Here is a 20,201-nt window from a genome sequence, read left to right as displayed (position 1 = left end):
ATATTCTTGAAGATCAAGTATTAAAGATGTCCAGAGAATAAAAGATATTTTTAAAAGGGCTCACCCCTCCAATCTCCTCTCCCCCCCCCCCCCCCCTTACCCCCAATTCCCATGACACAGCTTGCGTTCCTGCTTGTATTTGCTTCCTTGTCCTGTTCTTACTTGCCATCATTGGCCATAAATGCCCTGTCGGTCAATCACTGACTGAAGTAGGTCACCGCTGTGGTCATCGATTGGTTGAGTGATTATTTCCAGCCATTGTAGGTATCAAGATTACTTTTAGCCCCTGGACAATCCTTAGGTCTAATGCCTTCAAAAAGGAAGAATTGTGCTTAAAAAGTGGTATGTTCTGCTAACACCAGGAGAATCTATTATTTTCTGTGTTGTCCTGCACAAAGTGTGTATGTGGCTTGGGGAGTTGTCTTTGACTAGCCAATCCCCTGTCCTTCTGTTGTTTGTCTACCTAGACGTAGACAAACCCGGAATAGAGTTCTACTGCCAGAACACATTGTTTGCCTAGCTCTATGTCAATGAATTGGATAATTCAACTCTTATAAATAAATACTTACTGGTTTTTCTAATTTGAATGACACTTTGGTTCCAGAAATTACTAATATTCACAGACAAATCTTTATCTGTGTCTTATGCATTAAGATGTAGTTGGAATTTCTTTTACAGTGTTCTATTTATCTTGTAACTCAACAACCAATGTTTTCTGAATTCCTTCTAATTTAACATGCTCAAAAATGGTCCCATACCAGGTTAGAAAATTCCATGATGGCGCTAATTACTGGAGATGACTAGTAGTCCCCCGTCCCCCCATATAAACCGTAATAGTTCGGATTCGGTTCGCTCCCGTGTGCCCCTTTCAGAGGAACAATCCACTCTGCCGAGTGCTCCTGTGTTCTCTGTGAGAGAGCAGATGACAAAATAATCTGGTTTATGTCCTGGAGAAAAAAAGGATCAGCAGTCCGAAATTCGGTTTACAAGATTTTAACCTTCTATTTAGGGAGAATTGGTACACCTCCATACACATTAGACTATTGGTTGACTGTGGCTGGTGTTTACTGCACTATAGCTTCTTAGGTTTGCTGTGTTTACCTTTTTTATATACCGATAAAAAGGGTACATGTTGGCTACCTTACCTGGAGCTGCATATATGTGCAATCTATGAGTGTGACACTGTTGAGGTACTTAGGATCAGAAGTAACATGTAGGTGCAGTAGGGTCAAACCCTGTATCGTAGACCTGCACCACTTAAAGGGGTGGTTCACCCATATTCATTATTAGCCACAACAATATTATGTTGAGAAACAAGGTTTCTCTCAAATAACTTGTGTTACCAATAGTGCCTGTGAGGGGCGTTATTGCGGACTGCTCTTTCCCATCACCTGACCCCGGGCTCCATGACATCAGGGATCCGGTGATGTCACATCAACTTCCTGCTCACCTGACATCACCACAGCCGGCTCCAATCTACGTGAGTCACTGGGTTGTGAGCGGAGTTTCCCTGCTCATCTCAGCGCAGCATCACAGCGCAGCACCTCCCTGCTCACTGCTCCTTCGCTGCAGAGCGTGCAAGCAGGAGGGATGCTGGGCTGTCATGAGCGGTGAAAGTCTGCCCACAGTCCAGTCACTCAGGAAGACTGGGGCCTGCCACAGTGATGCCAGGTGAGCAGGAAGTTGACGTGACATCACCGGATTCCTGAGGTCACGGAGCCCAGGGCTCAGTCGATAGGGATGAGCGGACCACAGTAGAGTCTGACAGGCGCTATTGACAACACAAGGTATTTGAGAGAAACCTTGTTTCTCAACATAATATCGTTGTGACCAATAATAAATATGGGTGAACCACTTCTTTAAGGAAGATAAGGAGCATGATATAGGTGTGTATACACTGTGTGCAGAATTATTAGGCAAATGAGTATTTTGATCACATGATACTTTTTATACACGTTGTCCTACTCCAAGCTGTATAGGCTTGAGAGCCAACTACCAATTAAGTAAATCAGGTGATGTGCATCTCTGTAATGGGGAGGGGTGTGGTGTAATGACCAACACCCTATATAAGGTGTGCTTAATTATTAGGCAACTTCCTTTCCTTTGGCAAAATGGGTCAGAAGAGAGATTTGACTGGCTCTGAAAAGTCCAAAATTGTGAGACGTCTTGCAGAGGGATGCAGCAGTCTTGAAATTTGCTAAACTTTTGAAGCGTGATCACCGAATAATCAAGCGTTTCATGGCAAATAGCCAACAGGGTCGCAAGAAGCGTGTTGGGCAAAAAAGGCGCAAGATAACTGCCCATGAATTGAGGAAAATCAAGCGTGAAGCTGCCAAGATGCCATTTGCCACCAGTTTGGCCATATTTCAGAGCTGCAACGTTACTGGAGTATCAAAAAGCACAAAGTGTGCCATACTCAGGGACATGGCCAAGGTAAGGAAGGCTTAAAAACGACCACCTTTGAACAAGAAACATAAGATAAAACGTCAAGACTGGGCCAAGAAATATCTTAAGACTGATTTTTCAAAGGTTTTATGGACTGATGAAATGAGAGTGACTCTTTATGGGCCAGAGAGATGGGCCAGTGGCTGGATCCGTAAAGGGCAGACAGCTGCACTCCGACTCAGACGCCAGCAAGGTGGAGGTGGGGTACTGGTATGGGCTGGTATCATAAAAGATGAACTTGTGGGACCTTTTCGGGTTGAGGACGGAGTGAAGCTCAACTCCCAGACCTACTGCCAGTTTCTGGAAGACAACTTCTTCAAGCAGTGGTACAGGAAGAAGTCGGTATCGTTCAAGAAAAACATAATTTTCATGCAGGACAATGCTCCATCACATGCATCCAACTACTCCACAGCGTGGCTGGTCAGTAAAGGTCTAAAAGATGAAAAAATAATGACATGGCCCCCTTGTTCACCTGATCTGAACCCCATAGAGAGCCTGTGGTCACTCATAAAATGTGAGCTCTACAGGGAGGGAAAACAGTACATCTCTCAGAACAGTGTCTGGGAGGCTGTGGTGGCTGCTGCACGCAATGTTGATCGTAATCAGATCAAGCAACTGACAGAATCTATGGATGGTAGGCTGTTGAGTGTCATCATAAAGAAAGGTGGCTAAATTGGTCACAAATTTTTGGGGGTTTGGGGGTTTTGTTTTTGAATGTCAGAAATGTTTATTTCTAAATTTTGTGCAGTTATATTGGTTTACCTGGTGAAAATAAACCAGTGAGATGGAAATATATTTGGTTTTTATTAAGTTGCCTAATAATTTTGGACAGTAATTGTTACCTGTACAAACAGATCCTCCTAAGATGGCCAAATCTAAAAAAAACCCTGCTCCAACTTCCAAAAATATTAAGGTTTGATATTTATGAGTCTTTTGGGTTGATTGAGAACATAGTTGTTGATCAATAATAAAAACATTCTCTAACATACAACCTGCTTAATAATTTTGCGTACAGTGTAAACACACGTGTGTGTGTGTGTGTGTGTGTGTGTGTGTGTGTTAGGTACTGCTACTCCATATCTACCTCTTAAAGGTGGCCTAAGAGCTGACTGTGTAGTAGAGGGCAACATTTGCAGAAGTTGATGCTGCGGGTCCTTAGAAGAAGTTGGCAAAGACCTGTTTTGACCAAAGCCACCGCATGAAACCGGGCAGTATCATTTAGGAGTTTAGCAGGCAGAGCTACCAAGTAGGAGAGAGCCACAAGATCACAGGCTCTAATTATTCCACCATTTCAGTGGAATTTCTATTGACGTTGGTTTGTAAAGATCATAGCCAATGCAGTAACAATTCTAAGGGGTACTTTGCACGCTGCGACATCGCTACTGCGATATTGTCGAGGTCCAATCGAAAGTGACACACATCCGGCGCCGGTAACGACGTCGCAACGTGTAAAGCCTAGATGTGCCGATAAACTATCGCAAAAGCGTTGAAAATCAGTGATCTGTGTAGCGTCGGTCATTTTTCATAATGTCGCATCCATAGGAGATACGATGTTGTTCCTCGTTCCTGCGGCAGCACACATCGCTGTGTGTGAAGCCGCAGGAGTGAGGAACATCGCCTTACCTGCCTCCACCGGCTATGTGGAAGGAAGGAGGTGGGCGGGATGTTTACGTCCCGCTCATCTCCGCCCCTCCGCTTCTATTGGACGCCTGCCATGTGACGTCGCTGTGACGCTGCACGACTTGCCCCCTTAGGAAGAAGGCGGGTCGCTGGGCAGGGCAGGTGAGTGCATGTGAAGCTGCCGTAGTGATAATGTTCGCTACGGCAGCGATCACACAATATCGCATGTGCGACGGGGGCGGATACTATCGCGCTCGGAATCACTAGCCGATGCTAGCGATGTCGCAACGTGCAAAGTACCCCTTAGTGTTAACCATCTTACATGGTGCCAGTTAACCATGAAACCAATAAGCATTTCTGAACAGGTTTTGTACTTTATGTTCTGTGTTTCCTGTCATTCATCCTGCGCTGTTTCCCAGCTGGGAAAAGAACCACTTCACCATCCGCCCCTACGCGCAGTCTTTGACGCGTTTACTTCAGCCCTTGGTCTACACAACTAGTACATGACTGCATAGTGAATATTAAATTCTATAATCTTCTTCCTTCAATTCTACTAACAGGTATACATTAGATTTCATGTAAATACAGTAGCTGAGGCTCACCCATGCTGTAAAGACTATATCTGATCTATTATTGCATAGCCTTTTTATAATAAATGCTTCTTTTCAGATACGGAATTGCTGGGTCCACTAATGTAACAGGAGACCAAGTGAAGAAGCTGGACGTCCTTTCCAATGACCTCGTTGTCAATATGTTGAAGGCCTCCTTCAGTACCTGTGTCCTGGTATCGGAGGAAGACCCACATGCCCTTATTGTGGATGGTGATAAGAGGGTGTGTACATATCTGAATACATTATTTACACTGTATCCATATAGTGGGCGATGGGCTGCACAACCGTATGGCTTCCTGCAATGACAACAGTCTGATGCAATTTCTCATTTACAAAGTTTTACATCACACTGTTGCAATGAATACTAGGGAAGTATTCATATATTTCATTATTTTCCTTTCATATTATTAGATTATGTATTGATAAAAAACCCTTATGCACATTAAAGTCTTGACTCTCCACCAACAGATTATGTTAGGGGAGGTAAGGGTTAAGCAGGTTTTTTTTTTCTACTATTAGTATATATGGAGAAGTCAGGAGAAAGAGCTGTTGGTCAAACCAGCGTTCAGCTGACAGTGATTTTAAGGGTATCTGTTACCAGGTTTTCCTTCTTCATCTGAGCGCAGCATGATGTAAGGGCAGAGACCCTGATACTGAGCTTCTTGCTGCAATTTTGATAAAATCGCTGTTTTATCTGTTGAAAATCTAGCAGGTCTCTGAATGCTGAGCTCTGTATAACCCCACCCACACTACTGGCTGGCAGTTTTCTGTGTACACTGTGCATAGGCACATAGACACATATGTGTGTGTGTGTGTGTGTGTGTGTATATACACACACACGTAATTTAGCGTGAGCATATAAATAAATATACTCCTCAACCACTGCTCTCTCCGGTATCCAGTGCATTTCTTCTTCTCTTAGTGACATCACAGTAATTGCGCCTAGTCAGCTCACTCTGTGCTTTCTGCGTGTGCTGGAAGTCTCTCTTACAATGAAAGTCTATGGAACCTCCTTCGGACACTCCAGAGGCTTGCAATGTAAAAGCCACATCCGGGTCATGCAGAGCACAGTGTGACCTGGACAGTCTGCCGGGGGTTATGTCACTGACAGGAGGAGGATAATTGAAATGGACGCTAGAGAAAGCCGCGATAGGTGAGTATATTAATACACTCAGACTACATTACATGCATATATACACAGATTTAATTAATAAAACATTTAGTGGGAGTGCTTCTTTAGGTGAATTTTGAAGGGATCGGTCACCAGATTTCACAATACAAACTGCATAAACTATTAACTACACTATGAAACTATTGTAAACAAAACATACATGGCTAAATAATCAATACTCTGGGGGAAACACTCCGCAGGTTCCCACAGGAGGAGTGCCAACTTCAAACCAAAACATGTTATACAAAGAGAACAAAGAAGAAAATGGCACTTATATTATACAAAAAAGTTATATTTATTGAGGAATATTAATTATCAAAATATTTATTCTTTGGTAGAAAACAGTCACAAAGATTTTTTGCAAGAAAAATAATAAAATCGAGGCCACAGAGGTGTGAATGGAAGACAAGGTTGAATACAGTAGGGAACACAATTGTGATAAAACCAAAACACCAACCCTGTTAACCCTGCCACATGAGAGGAATGTAGAAGAGCCAAGTGGACGGCTCAATGGAGGCTAAAGTAAAATGGGAGAGGGGAAAGTGAGTAACCAAGGGGAACTAGTCGTGGGTCAGGGAGGTGAGGCTACATGGAACCAAATAGCTGCAAGGTAGTCGTGAATCCCGAGAGTACGGCCGGGAATCAATGCAGGTGCAGCCCGCCACTGGTCGGGGGGCAGACCATAATTAGCCGTGGGTCACAGAGGTAAGGCTGCAAAGAACTTGTGTCATGACCAAACCACAAAAGATGTACATAATACAAAAATGTGTATAGTCGTGAGTCAAGAGGATAAGGTCAGAAGTCACTAAGTATGCAGCCTACCAATGGTTAAAAGAACCCCTTGGATTATAGTACAAAAAGAATAATAACCATAGGTCACAAGAGTAAGGCTGCAAAAAGGAGGGGGTTGTATGGCCCAATTGGAAATATAAAATAAAGACCAATAGTAAATAAAGTAGGGAATTGGCCAAACGTTAAACAACGTGACCAATACAGCCCCTTGCTAAGGGGGTAGGATGATACGGTAAGCAGAAGCACCGGTGCCGACCACAGCAGTAAAAGGGGTAAATGAATGGTAGACAGCCCAGATGCATGTATAACACAGGGAATGCCAAAGGGTAGATGAAAAAGTAAATGCTGCTATGGTGGACAGCAGCGCAACTGCAGACCGGACCATCCAAGGAGGGGGGGAAGGTAGGGTACTGGAAAGAGTATAAGAAAAGATTATGTGAAAGGCAGTTATAAGTAAGAGACCGTGTCAGTGGGAACGGTGTGAATAGATGCCGATGGCATCGCTGACACGGAAATACAAGGAGCCAGAGATTACCTGGTGAAAGGCAGGACGGGGAGGTGGAGGAAGGCTTCAACGTCCGTTTCGCTTAGGCGCTTTTTCAAGAAGGTCAAAAATTAAATTATGAAACTATGAAATATCTAAGATCTGAGGAGTTTGGTGTACATCCCCCACACCAAAAAAAATGTTTTTGCAACAATGGAAAAAATGTAAAGTAATATTATTGGTCTCATTTTTTCTAAAATATTATCATTGTTTTTAATTGACTAAAAAATTTGAAAAATAATTTTTAAAGTTTTGATATTTTCCACTTTTAAACACTAGAGAGGGCAGCTGCTGAAATTTGCCATGCAAATCTAGTGTACAACTAGCCTGTATTACCACTGCAGTAAATGTGGGTTTGATCTGTTCACGTGTCTGATGTTTCCTCTCCTCCCCTTCTGGGTGTTTGCAAAAGGGTAAGGGAGGATGAAGTTTAGGATCACAGTGCGGAGCCATTTTGATGGTGACTGCAAAGTGATATTGATATGTGGAAAGTGTCATCGAGGACAGCTGGCAGCACAAATTCTGTTAATTGGCGCTGCTCGTTGTATCATAATCTGGGGTCAGATACGCGGAGTGTATAACATGTTGCCATTAGATAACCAGAGTGTAACACAATGAGTCATATAGAGCTCAGTGGAGTGTATCACACAGGATGTGACTAGATACACTGTATCTAGTGTATGTAATGTGTGACCTCCTGCTCTGTCCACTTCTATGGGAGCAGTGGTGTAATGTGTGACCCCCCCCCCCACTCCGTCCACTTCTATGGGAGCAGTGGTATAATAGCACATCACAGACGGTGGGCATTAGATACAGGGCTTGGGTGTATCACACATGATCAGCATTAGTTACATGGCTTTGAGCTAATGTTGAGTGAGCCTGCTCGCCACTGCTGGATACTCGATCGAGCGTCGGGGTGCTCGGGTTTTTGGATGTGTCCTTGTGAACGATCCCACACAAGAGTTGGCTCCCTACAGTGAAGGCTGGGAGCTGGCACCCTTTTGAGAGCTGCTTGCAGTCTTTGAATGGCTCTCACAGGGGGTAAAAACAATGTGCTCGGATGCAGTGTTTAAAAAAATACAAAACAGCCCACCCTCCCCTGGAAATGCTCTCTATATGGCTGGCTGTATGTGGGCAGCGAGCCAGACTGCCCAATAATTGCCTTTCATTATACTCCTTACTCAAGTAGAGTCCGTCAGAGCATCCAACCTGCTCCACTCGAGTAAAGGGCACGCGAGCATAATTATTACACTGAGTGTATCACAGATGATGGCATTAGATACATGGCCCTGGGCATATCACAAATGATGGCATTAGATATATGGCCCTGGGCATATCATAGTGGCATTAGATATATGGCCCTGGGCATATCATAGTGGCATTAGATATATGGCCCTGGGCATATCATAGATGGTGGCATTAGATATATGGCCCTGGGCATATCACAAATGATGGCATTAGATACAGTGCCTACAAGTAGTCTTCAACCTCCTGCAGATTTAGCAGGTTTGATAAGATGCAAATAAGTTAGAGCCTGCAAACTTCAAACAAGAGCAGGATTTATTAACAGATGCATAAATCTTACAAACCAACAAGCTATGTTGCTCAGTTAAATTTTAATAAATTTTCAACATAAAAGTGTGGGTCAATTATTATTCAACCCCTAGGTTTAATATTTTGTGGAATAACCCTTGTTTGCAATTACAGCTAATAATCGTCTTTTATAAGACCTGATCAGGCCGGCACAGGTCTCTGGAGTTATCTTGGCCCACTCCTCCATGCAGATCTTCTCCAAGTTATCTAGGTTCTTTGGGTGTCTCATGTGGACTTTAATCTTGAGCTCCTTCCACAAGTTTTCAATTGGGTTAAGGTCAGGAGACTGACTAGGCCACTGCAACACCTTGATTTTTTCCCTCTTGAACCAGGCCTTGGTTTCCTTGGCTGTGTGCTTTGGGTCGTTGTCTTGTTGGAAGATGAAATGACGACCCATCTTAAGATCCTTGATGAGGAGCGGAGGTTCGTGGCCAAAATCTCCAGGTAGGCCGTGCTATCCATCTTCCCATGGATGCAGACCAGATGGCCAGGCCTCTTGGCTGAGAAAGAGCCCCACAGCATGATGCTGCCACCACCATGCTTGACTGTAGGGATGGTAATCTTGGGGTCATATGCAGTGCCATCCAGTCTCCAAACGTCACGTGTGTGGTTGGCACCAAAGATCTCGATCTTGGTCTCATCAGACCAGAGAACCTTGAACCAGTCTGTCTCAGAGTCCTCCAAGTGATCATGAGCAAAACTGTAGACGAGCCTTGACATGACGCTTTGAAAGTAAAGGTACCTTACGGGCTCGTCCGGAGACCATTGCGGTGGAGTACGTTACTTATGGTATTGACTGAAACCAATGTCCCCACTGCCATGAGATCTTCCCGGAGCGCCTTCCTTGTTGTCCTTGGGTTAGCCTTGACTCTTCAGACAAGCCTGGCCTCGGCACGGGTGGAAACTTTCAAAGGCTGTCCAGGCCGTGGAAGGCTAACAGTAGTTCCATAAGCCTTCCACTTCCGGATGATGCTCCCAACAGTGGAGACAGGTAGGCCCAACTCCTTTGAAAGGGTTTTTTACCCCTTGCCAGCCTTGTGACCCTCCACGATCTTTATCTCTGATGGCCTTGGAATGCTCCTTTGTCTTTCCCATGTTGACCAAGTATGAGTGCTGTTCACAAGTTTGGGGAGGGTCTTAATTAGTCAGAAAAGGCTGGAAAAAGAGATAATTAATCCAAACATGTGAAACTCATTGTTCTTTGTGCCTGAAATACTTCTTAATACTTTAGGGGAACCAAACAGAATTCTGGTGGTTTGAGGGGTTGAATAATAAATGACCCTCTGAATAAACTTTTCACAATTTAAAAAAAAGAAATAACATTCTTTTTTGCTGCAGTGCATTTCACACTTCCAGGCTGATCTACAGTCCAAATGTCACAATGCCAAGTTAATTCCGAATGTGTAAACCTGCTAAATCTGCAGGGGGTTGAATACTACTTGTAGGCACTGTATATGGCCCTGGGCATATCATAGATAGTGGCATTAGATACATGGCCCTGGGCATATCACAAATTATGGCATTAGATATATGGCCCTGGGCATATCATAGTGGCATTAGATATATGGCCCTGGGCATATCACAGATAGTGGCATTATATATATGGCCCTGGGCATATCATAGATGGTGGCATTATATATATGGCCCTGGGCATATAGATGGTGGCATTAGATATATGGCCCTGGGCATATCATAGATAGTGGCATTAGATATATGGCCCTGGGCATATCATAGTGGCATTAGATATATGGCCCTGGGCATATCATAGTGGCATTAGATATATGGCCCTGGGCATATCATAGATAGTGGCATTAGATACATGGCCCTGGGCATATCACAAATGTTGGCATTAGATATATGGCCCTGGGCATATCATAGTGGCATTAGATATATGGCCCTGGGCATATCATAGATAGTGGCATTAGATATATGGCCCTGGGCATATCATAGATAGTGGCATTAGATATATGGCCCTGGGCATATCATAGATAGTGGCATTAGATATATGGCCCTGGGCATATCATAGATAGTGGCATTAGATATATGGCCCTGGGCATATCATAGATAGTGGCATTAGATATATGGCCCTGGGCATATCATAGATAGTGGCATTAGATATATGGCCCTGGGCATATCATAGATAGTGGCATTAGATATATGGCCCTGGGCATATCATAGATAGTGGCATTAGATATATGGCCCTGGGCATATCATAGATAGTGGCATTAGATATATGGCCCTGGGCATATCATAGTGGCATTAGATATATGGCCCTGGGCATATCATAGTGGCATTAGATATATGGCCCTGGGCATATCATAGTGGCATTAGATATATGGCCCTGGGCATATCATAGTGACATTAGATATATGGCCCTGGGCATATCATAGTGGCATTAGATATATGGCCCTGGGCATATCATAGTGGCATTAGATATATGGCCCTGGGCATATCATAGTGGCATTAGATATATGGCCCTGGGCATATCATAGTGGCATTAGATATATGGCCCTGGGCATATCATAGATAGTGGCATTAGATATATGGCCCTGGGCATATCATAGATAGTGGCATTAGATATATGGCCCTGGGCATATCATAGATAGTGGCATTAGATATATGGCCCTGGGCATATCATAGATAGTGGCATTAGATATATGGCCCTGGGCATATCATAGATAGTGGCATTAGATATATGGCCCTGGGCATATCATAGTGGCATTAGATATATGGCCCTGGGCATATCATAGTGGCATTAGATATATGGCCCTGGGCATATCATAGTGGCATTAGATATATGGCCCTGGGCATATCATAGTGACATTAGATATATGGCCCTGGGCATATCATAGTGGCATTAGATATATGGCCCTGGGCATATCATAGTGGCATTAGATATATGGCCCTGGGCATATCATAGTGGCATTAGATATATGGCCCTGGCCATATCACAAATTATGGCATTAGATTTATGGCCCTGGGCATATCACAAATGATGGCATTAGATACATGGCCCTGGGCATATCATAGATGATAGCATTAGATACATGGCCCTGGGCATATCACAATTATAACATTAGATATATGGCTGTGGGCATATCTCAGATTATAGCATTAGATACATGGCCCTGGGCATATCACAATTATAGCATTAGATATATGGCTGTGGGCATATCTCAGATTATAGCATTAGATATATGGCTGTGGGCATATCTCAGATTATAGCATTAGATATATGGCCCTGGGCATATCTCAGATTATAGCATTAGATATATGGCCCTGGGCATATCACAGATTATAGCATTAGATATATGGCTGTGGGCATTTCACCTCTAGTGGAATTAAATACATGGCTCTGGGCGTATCATGCATGACCGGCATTCGATTCACATCTCTGGGGCATATCATAGATAGTGGCATTCGATACATGGCTATGGGCATATCACAGATGCGGGCATTAGATACACGTCTCGGGGTTGTATCATAGATTATGGCATTAAATACATGGTTCTAGGCCTTAGACCGGCATTAGATTCACATGTCTGGGATATCACAGATGGTGGGCATTAGATACTTGGCTATGTGCGAGTCACAGATGCTGGTATTAGATACCTGTCTCTGGGGTGTATCACAGATAGTGGGTATTAGATACAATCATGGCCAAAAGTGTTGGTCCACTTGAATTGTTCCAGAAAATGAAGCACAAATTAATTGCAATTACATATTTATTTTCTTTGTGTGTATTGGAACAACACAAAAAACTGAGAAAAAGGGCAAATTGGACATAATTTCACACAGAACCCCAAAAATTGGCAGACAAAATTTTTGCCACCTTCAACTTAATAGTTAGTTGTACACTCTCTGGAATAAATAACTGCAATCAGTCGCTTCTTACACCTTTCAACTGGAATTTTGGACTTTTCTTCTTTTGCAACTCTGGAATCAGGACATGATGCTGCTCTCAGATTACATTGCAACAACCTACTGACAGATTCCCTTTAAATTACATAGTAAAGATTAATGCAGTTACCTAAAGTACAAACGTGGCCCAAGTGAGGCTCTGTGAGCACGCTGCATGTTTGTGGTGACCACAAAGATGCAAGTTTTTGCTCCCAAAAAAACGCTCCCTTGGCATGCATTGCTTGCCGTGTGTTACTGTGTTTTTTACAGCGTTTTTACCTAGTGCGTTTTTGTATGTCAAATCTATTGACTGGAAGGGCTCAAAAAGCTGACAAAAATACAGAAAGAATTGACAGGTTGCATCTTTGTGGTCACCAAAAAAAGCTGCAACGTGTGGACAGCAAAAATGAAATCAACAACTATGCAATGTACTAACGTATTATAATTTTTTTTAATAGGGTAAATATATTGTCTGCTTTGACCCATTGGATGGCTCCTCAAACATTGACTGTCTTGCTTCCATTGGTACAATTTTCGCCATATACAAAAAGGTAAGATGAGCTTTCTTAAACACATATAAATAGACTCCTGGTTTAAAGACATATATCTAACAAAGACTGGATTTAACAGGAACACAATCTAGAATAAAAACAAGGAATGTATACCCTGCAGTAAGCAATAATCAGTAGTAATATATGTGTATATCATAGGGTACTTGACAATATTTTGAGCCATACAGCGTAAAAGCCATCCCACTGGGGATGGTGTACCCAATCAGGATGGCAACTAACTCAGTGACTTGCTTCGCTATATGTCAGAAGACCTCAACATAGACGGGGGGCAGAGATTGCCTGGATCTGACTGTTTTAACCCTTGCCTATGGAAATGTAATGCAAAAATAGTACAACAACTTACATGGTCAAAATTACAAAATAAAATACCCGTAATGGCATGCTATAGCCAGTAGATGGCACTAAGATAAATTAGATGTCAAAACTATTTTAAGTGCCAAGATAGAGTGTATGGAAAATAACATACATGTAAAGAGATAGATATAGATATATAGATAGATAGCTAGATAGATGAAAAAGAGAAGGGAGTAAGAAAGCAGTTAAGAGTACAAAAGAGACCAAGTAGTAAAAAGTAAAGAAGTATTAGCCATGAGTGGCTGTGTCCCTGTATAGGTCCATGCACTCCAACGCACGTTTCGCAGGTGCTTCTTTGGGGGGAGCCCTTGTGTCGCACATTCATTAAAATAGTTTTGACATCCAATATCTCTCTAGTGCCATTTGCTGGCTATAGCATGTTATTACAGGAGATTTATTTTGTACTTTTGACCATGTTAGCCATACAATTTGATTGGATACCCAGACACTTGTCCATATACTATGCTGATTTTGTTCCCTGTCTTGGGCCCACCTTTTTTTCTTGTGTCCTTACCATGAATTTATTTATGTCCAAATGTTTTTAATTCTTCCTTATACTAATAGAGAATTTCTACATTTTTCTATAAGATTAATGTACTTTTTTGCAGCTTACATATTATAGAGGTTATCCAACAAGTTATCACCTCGCTGATCGGTGGGTGATCTACGACTGGGACTTGCAATGATCATCAGAATATGGAAACCTTTGTTCCTGACTGGGAACTTCTATCCTTGTTCTATCCTTGTTACAATATGGTGCAGTAGATATGACACCCAACCACTGCATCATCCATTCTATTTAGGGCTCCTGGAATAAGCCAGATATATTACCATGGGTAATGAATGGCGCACAGGTCGCACATGTTCTGCTGCATAGAGGATAGACGTTCCCTGTTCTGCTGATCGGTTCAGGTTCCAGGAGTTGAACCCTCACCGATCAACAAGTTCTCAGCTGTCTTGTGGATAGGAGAACTTGTTTTCATTTGACTAGTCCTTTTTAAGTATTATGCTTTTTTATATTTATATGAAAATGCCTTACAGTATACTACTGTGTTTGGAAAGAATGATCTCCAATAAATACAGAAAATCCCTACACCTTTAAAGTCAAGCAGTACCTCACTATAGCCTGTAGGTGGCACTGTGTGCTTTCAAGGACGGTATAGTAGTGGAGTTTACGGTTATGTTAGGTTCCTACTATGCATCTCCAAGATCCTAGCCCAATATGTAGAAGATGTAATAATATTAGTAAATACTTCCAATTAGAAATGTAGTATTGTTCTCCTGATAATATAGCCATGTCTCTTACCTTATGGTCAGGGCATTGTATCCAGACATTTCTGGATACAATACTGACTTTTTCCTATTTTTTTATTTTTGTGTAGACAACAGATGACGAGCCCAATGAGAAAGATGCCCTGCAGCCAGGACGTAATCTCATCGCAGCAGGATATGCTTTGTATGGGAGCGCCACAATGCTTGTCCTAGCCACTGAATGTGGGGTCAATTGCTTCATGTTGGACCCTGTAAGTTACAATATCATAAGTGTAAATTGTGCTGTAGCTGTTACATCATGTCGTCATGGAGTGGACAATCACTGAGCTATGTATGAGTGTTATAATCCATTCCACTGTAAGATTTAGAACACGTGCCTTGGTTTATGCAGCAGCAATATCTGTATCTGTATATTCTAGGCAATTGGAGAATTCATCTTGGTCAATAGAAATGTGAAGATTAAGCCAAGAGGCAATATCTACAGTCTTAACGAAGGGTACGCAAAATACTTTGATGCCGCGGTTACAGAATATCTCCAGAAGAAGAAATTCCCAGAAGTAAGTATTTGATTGCCAATATCTTAAGATGTGTAAATTCCCAGAACTGCACAGTCTGACCCTACAGGTAGCCATCCTCTTACAAATTGTCATTGATCCTATTTTACATAAAAGTAAACTGTGACTTTAAATAGCTGTAATAGTTTAGTGGTCCCACACCACAAAAATGACCTATAATCTTGTAAGAAAAATACTACACACCTATCAGTCATTTCTTATTTTCCTGTGCAGATGATTGACTGATGTTCTACAGTGGTGTGAAAAAGTGTTAGTCTCCTTCCTGATTTCTTATTTTTTTGCATGTTTGTCACTCTTAAATGTTTCAGATCATCAAACAAATTTAAATACAAAGATAACACAAGTACAAACATATGCAGATTATAAATTAAGGTCTTTATTATTAAGGGAAAATAAAAATCTAAAACCTACAGGGCCCTGTGTGAAAAAATGATTGCCCAATAAACCTAATAACTGGTTGGCCACCCTTAGCAGCAATAACTGCAATGAAGCGTTTTCCATAACCGGCAATGAGTCTTTTACAACGCTCTTGAGGAGTTTTGGCCACTCATTTTTGCAGAATTGTTGTAATTTAACCACATTGGAGGGTTTTCGAGCATGAACCATGTTTTAAGGTCATGCTACATCACTCAGATCATCAGATTAAGGGTACTGTAAAGATGTGATGTGAAAAATATAACGGAACAGGCAAATCACAGATTAGTGCCATCTGGCCAAAACATAGGGCTAATAAAAGAAAAAAATTCATGTGCTAATTTGTGAATTGGTTAAACAGTGAAAAAAAAATGACATTGTGAGCAACAATGTAATAACTGAAGCGAGGCGAACTGCAATATAGTAGTGCCAAGCTCACCTAGCCTTCACTCAACAAAAAGAAAGGGATGGGGGAAGGGAAAAGTGATACAGTAGTATGACGTTTGCTCAGAATATCGGGGCATGACAGATCAAAACTGAAAACTAAAGCCCCCGTCACACACAGCGAGATAGCTAGCGAGATTTCTGAAACGTCATAGGTTTTGTGACGTATCGGCGACCTCGCCAGCGATATTGCTATGTCTGACAAGCAGCAGCGAGCTAGATTGTCACTACATGGTCGCTGTTGAGCTGTCAATCAGGCAGATCTCCACTGCGACCAGCCATGAGCCACCAGCGACCCGTGTAACGACGGCTCCCTGCACACTCAGAACCGCTCCTTGGTTTCCCGCCGTCAAACACGCCGATGCGAGCTGCACAGTGGGAGACCAAAGAGCAAAAAATGGTCCTGATCGTTTTGTCACGATCAGTGACTTCGCAGCAGCCTGCCAGGTCGGAACGCTGGTACGTTGCTATGTGTACCGGGACCCTAAGACAGAACTGCAAGGAGGATCACTTCTCCAACGATCTGGATTATAGTCCTGAATGTTGTTCCAGAGACAATGAAGGTGGAAAAAAAGAGGTGGTGGGAAAGAAGAGAATAGAGGAGAGATAAGAACCCACCAACGAAGAGCCTGAGTAGTTAGCCTGCCAAATCCTTTTTTTCCAGCTAAAAAGCTATACAGGAAAGAACACATGATATGACGGATATTTTCTATCTATTGTTGTCATCTTCTTTTAAGATCTATGAATTGATTATTTGCAATTTTGCTACAGGATGGTAGTTCTCCATATGGAGGTAGATATGTTGGTTCCATGGTGGCAGATGTTCATCGAACATTGGTCTATGGAGGAATTTTCCTGTATCCTGCAAATGTAAAAAGTCCAAAAGGAAAGGTAAGTGATGTAGTCTCCTAGCACAACGCACAGGAATAAGAGTTTTATGTTTTCCTTTCAATGGATATTTTACATCTCTCCTTATTTCAAAGTCTGAGGCTATGTTCACATCTGGGTGGAAAGTTGTATTTGGCTTCTATGTTGCGCTGTTTTTCTTTGGAAAATTAAAGGGTAACTCGGTAGACATCAACATAGAAGTCAGTTCATTGTGGTTCACTGGCTGCCAATTGTATGTCAGATCCGGCACCGGATCAAGAGTTCCACAACGCACATGTGAAGAGAGCCATAATGTTTACATTGACTTGCATAGCTGTAAGTCCACTCTGATGGTTTAGACAGAGCTAGAAATTGTACCCCATAGCGCTGCCCTCTATTGCCTCCCACCCAGCCAACCAAACATGTATTTTGCATGTGCAAGAGCCCACAAATAGTTTTTTGCAAATAGAAATTCAGGTTTGACTTTCTTTTTGAAGGGGTTGTCCAAAATCTAACCGTGAACCTCATATTCTATAACTACCTATTTAATTTTAAAAGCTAACTACTTTTATCATGTATATCAATGAATAATTTCCTTCTGTTTTGTCTGTACTTTAGCTTCTTTTTATTTGTTTTATTGTTTTTATCCCACTTCTGATGTCATTCCATTTTGAGTGTCCCAAAGTGACCTGGGATACGCAAATAAAACAAAAATCGTCAAGGGGCAGGGTCTACTGTCACTCACCGCTGCATTTTTTTTTTTTCCGCCCTGAGATGGCACATCATCAGTGGGCTGGCATTGCAGTCACTCCGCAGAGCTGCTGACACTGCCCTGAAATGGGACATAAACCGTGATATCCATTTCACAGGTTGGTCTAGTCTCTGTTTTACTGAGCATGCGCCGGTTGTCAATTCTGTTATATTCTAATTATGCTTTCCCTGCTTGCCGCATTCTTTCCTTTTCATTATGCATTGGCACTACATGCTGGCTCGTCCCTTCTGTTTAAAGCTGACATGGTACTGCACATTGAAAGGGGATGCATAGAGCAAGCAGGGAAAGCACACGGAGTATACATCGAAATTGACAGTCAGCACATGCTCAGTAGAATAGAGACTAGCCCAGACCCTGAAACTGACATCATTGATGATATCCCGTTTCGGGGCGGTGACAGCAACTGTGGAGAGACCGTAGCGCCAGTCCCCTGATGCACCATTTCAGGATAAAAAATTAAGCAATGGTAGTTTTTAATGTGAAATATTTCAATCTTGAGTACTAGGTTCACTGTTGGGTTTTGGACAACCCCATTTAAGTCGTGTGTTAAGGTCTTTAGAGGGTCAATATTGACTTATAGGACTGGTACTTCCAATAGTTGGTATTAGGGCCTAGGCAGACAGCCATATTACTCGTCCGAGAATCGCATCATAATGCTCGGGACTGGCCATCGGCTCTCTTCATGGTTGCATGGAAGTACATGAAGCTGTCACACTCGGGTCAGGAGAGGCGACGGCTGGTCCGGGCATTGCGATGCGATTCTCAGACTGCGCCCTTAGACAGGTTTTCTTCCAATGTGAGGAGGCGATTTGCATATAAATCAATTGGTAACACTTGCAGACAATCATATGTACTGCTGATGATTTGCTTTTATAATTTGGCTTTTGTTTTGTTTGACAATAGTTGAGACTCTTGTATGAGTGCAACCCCATGGCATATATTATGGAAAAGGCTGGAGGCCTAGCTACCAATGGACTGGAAAACATTTTGGATATTGTACCAGACAACATACATCAAAGGATGCCCATAGCCCTAGGCTCTCCAGAAGATGTTAAGGAATACATTGAGATTTTCAAAAAACATTCCAAGAAATAAGTAACGGCTGGACCAAACTGCTGGCAAGAAGAGGACCAAAAAATATACCACGTCTGCAATATTTCACCCATATTCCATACAACAACTTTCTTACTTTTATACACAAAGTGCCAATTTCACTAAGAAAGATAAATAAATTTTTATTTTTACGCTTGAAGATGTATGTCTGTAATTGTGTTTATGAATTAGGATCTTTTTGAAAAAAAACTGACCCGCACATCCAGCAAGTGTGTATAGGTGCCAGCCGAAAAAAAACATAGTAACTAGAAAATGCATACAGCTGCACACTAAAAAGCCAACAATGCATAGAGGGAACTTTGGTACTGCATTACTGCTATAGGAATATATGAAAAAAGAGATATTTGGTTTATGTATTGGTCAATGCATGTAAGCCCGGAAACCAATGGCAAGGTATTCTCTGTAAGCCGGGATCCTAACCTAAATGCCACTATCTAGGTTAAAAACATCAGTGTCTGGGCAAATGGCACTAATTGGACTACAAACCAGGGCTGTGGAGTCGGAGTCGTGGAGTCGGAGTCGGAGTCGGAGCTCATTTTGGTGGAGTCGGAGTCGGTATAAAATGCACCGACTCCGACTCCTAAAATATACAATAAATTGGGGACAGGAGTGCAATGCAGAATGTGCTGAATATTTTACTAAATAATAACATTTAGTATAATGCTTATATTTAAGGGAAAAGTTTATTGTAGTACAATGTGAACATCAGACATTTAATTGTTTTTATGATACAATAATCAAGATAATTGGATAGAACATAAAATATTTATTGGAATACAACTTTAGAACACAAAAAACTAATAAATTGTAAATATGTAATATATGTGTATATATATATATATATATATATATATATATATATATATATATATATATATATATATATATATATATATATATATATACAGTGTATATACACACACAAGATATATATGTAATCTACTGTATATTACATAGTGTATTACATATTTACAATTTATTACAGTTTTTTGTGTTCTAAAGTTGTATCCACTAAATATATTTTATGTTCTATCCAAATATCTTGATTATTGTATCATAAAAATTATTAAATGTCTGATGTTCACATACAAATGTTCATGTACTACAATAAATTTTTCACCTAACTATAAGCAATATATGTC

At 41.7% G+C, this 20,201-nt stretch overlaps 1 protein-coding gene across 1 annotated transcript in view; it reads left to right on the top strand.

Annotated features, from left to right (window-relative positions):
* LOC142314781 (fructose-1,6-bisphosphatase 1-like) overlaps nucleotides 1–19,198 on the top strand; it is a 32,296-nt gene extending 13,098 nt beyond the window's left edge. Inside the window, exons 3-8 of the mRNA XM_075352499.1 lie at nucleotides 4,735–4,897; nucleotides 13,135–13,227; nucleotides 14,985–15,125; nucleotides 15,294–15,431; nucleotides 17,079–17,198; nucleotides 18,850–19,198. Of these exons, the coding sequence (XP_075208614.1) occupies nucleotides 4,735–4,897; nucleotides 13,135–13,227; nucleotides 14,985–15,125; nucleotides 15,294–15,431; nucleotides 17,079–17,198; nucleotides 18,850–19,041 (847 nt within the window). The 3' untranslated portion in view covers nucleotides 19,042–19,198. The remainder of the gene's footprint in view (nucleotides 1–4,734; nucleotides 4,898–13,134; nucleotides 13,228–14,984; nucleotides 15,126–15,293; nucleotides 15,432–17,078; nucleotides 17,199–18,849) is intronic.
* The last annotated feature ends 1,003 nt before the right edge of the window (nucleotides 19,199–20,201 follow it).

The sequence above is a fragment of the Anomaloglossus baeobatrachus genome, chromosome 1, assembly GCF_048569485.1.
Source record: "Anomaloglossus baeobatrachus isolate aAnoBae1 chromosome 1, aAnoBae1.hap1, whole genome shotgun sequence".
Taxonomy (NCBI): Eukaryota; Metazoa; Chordata; class Amphibia; order Anura; family Aromobatidae; genus Anomaloglossus; species Anomaloglossus baeobatrachus.
This window is presented reverse-complemented; position numbering and strand designations above follow the sequence as displayed.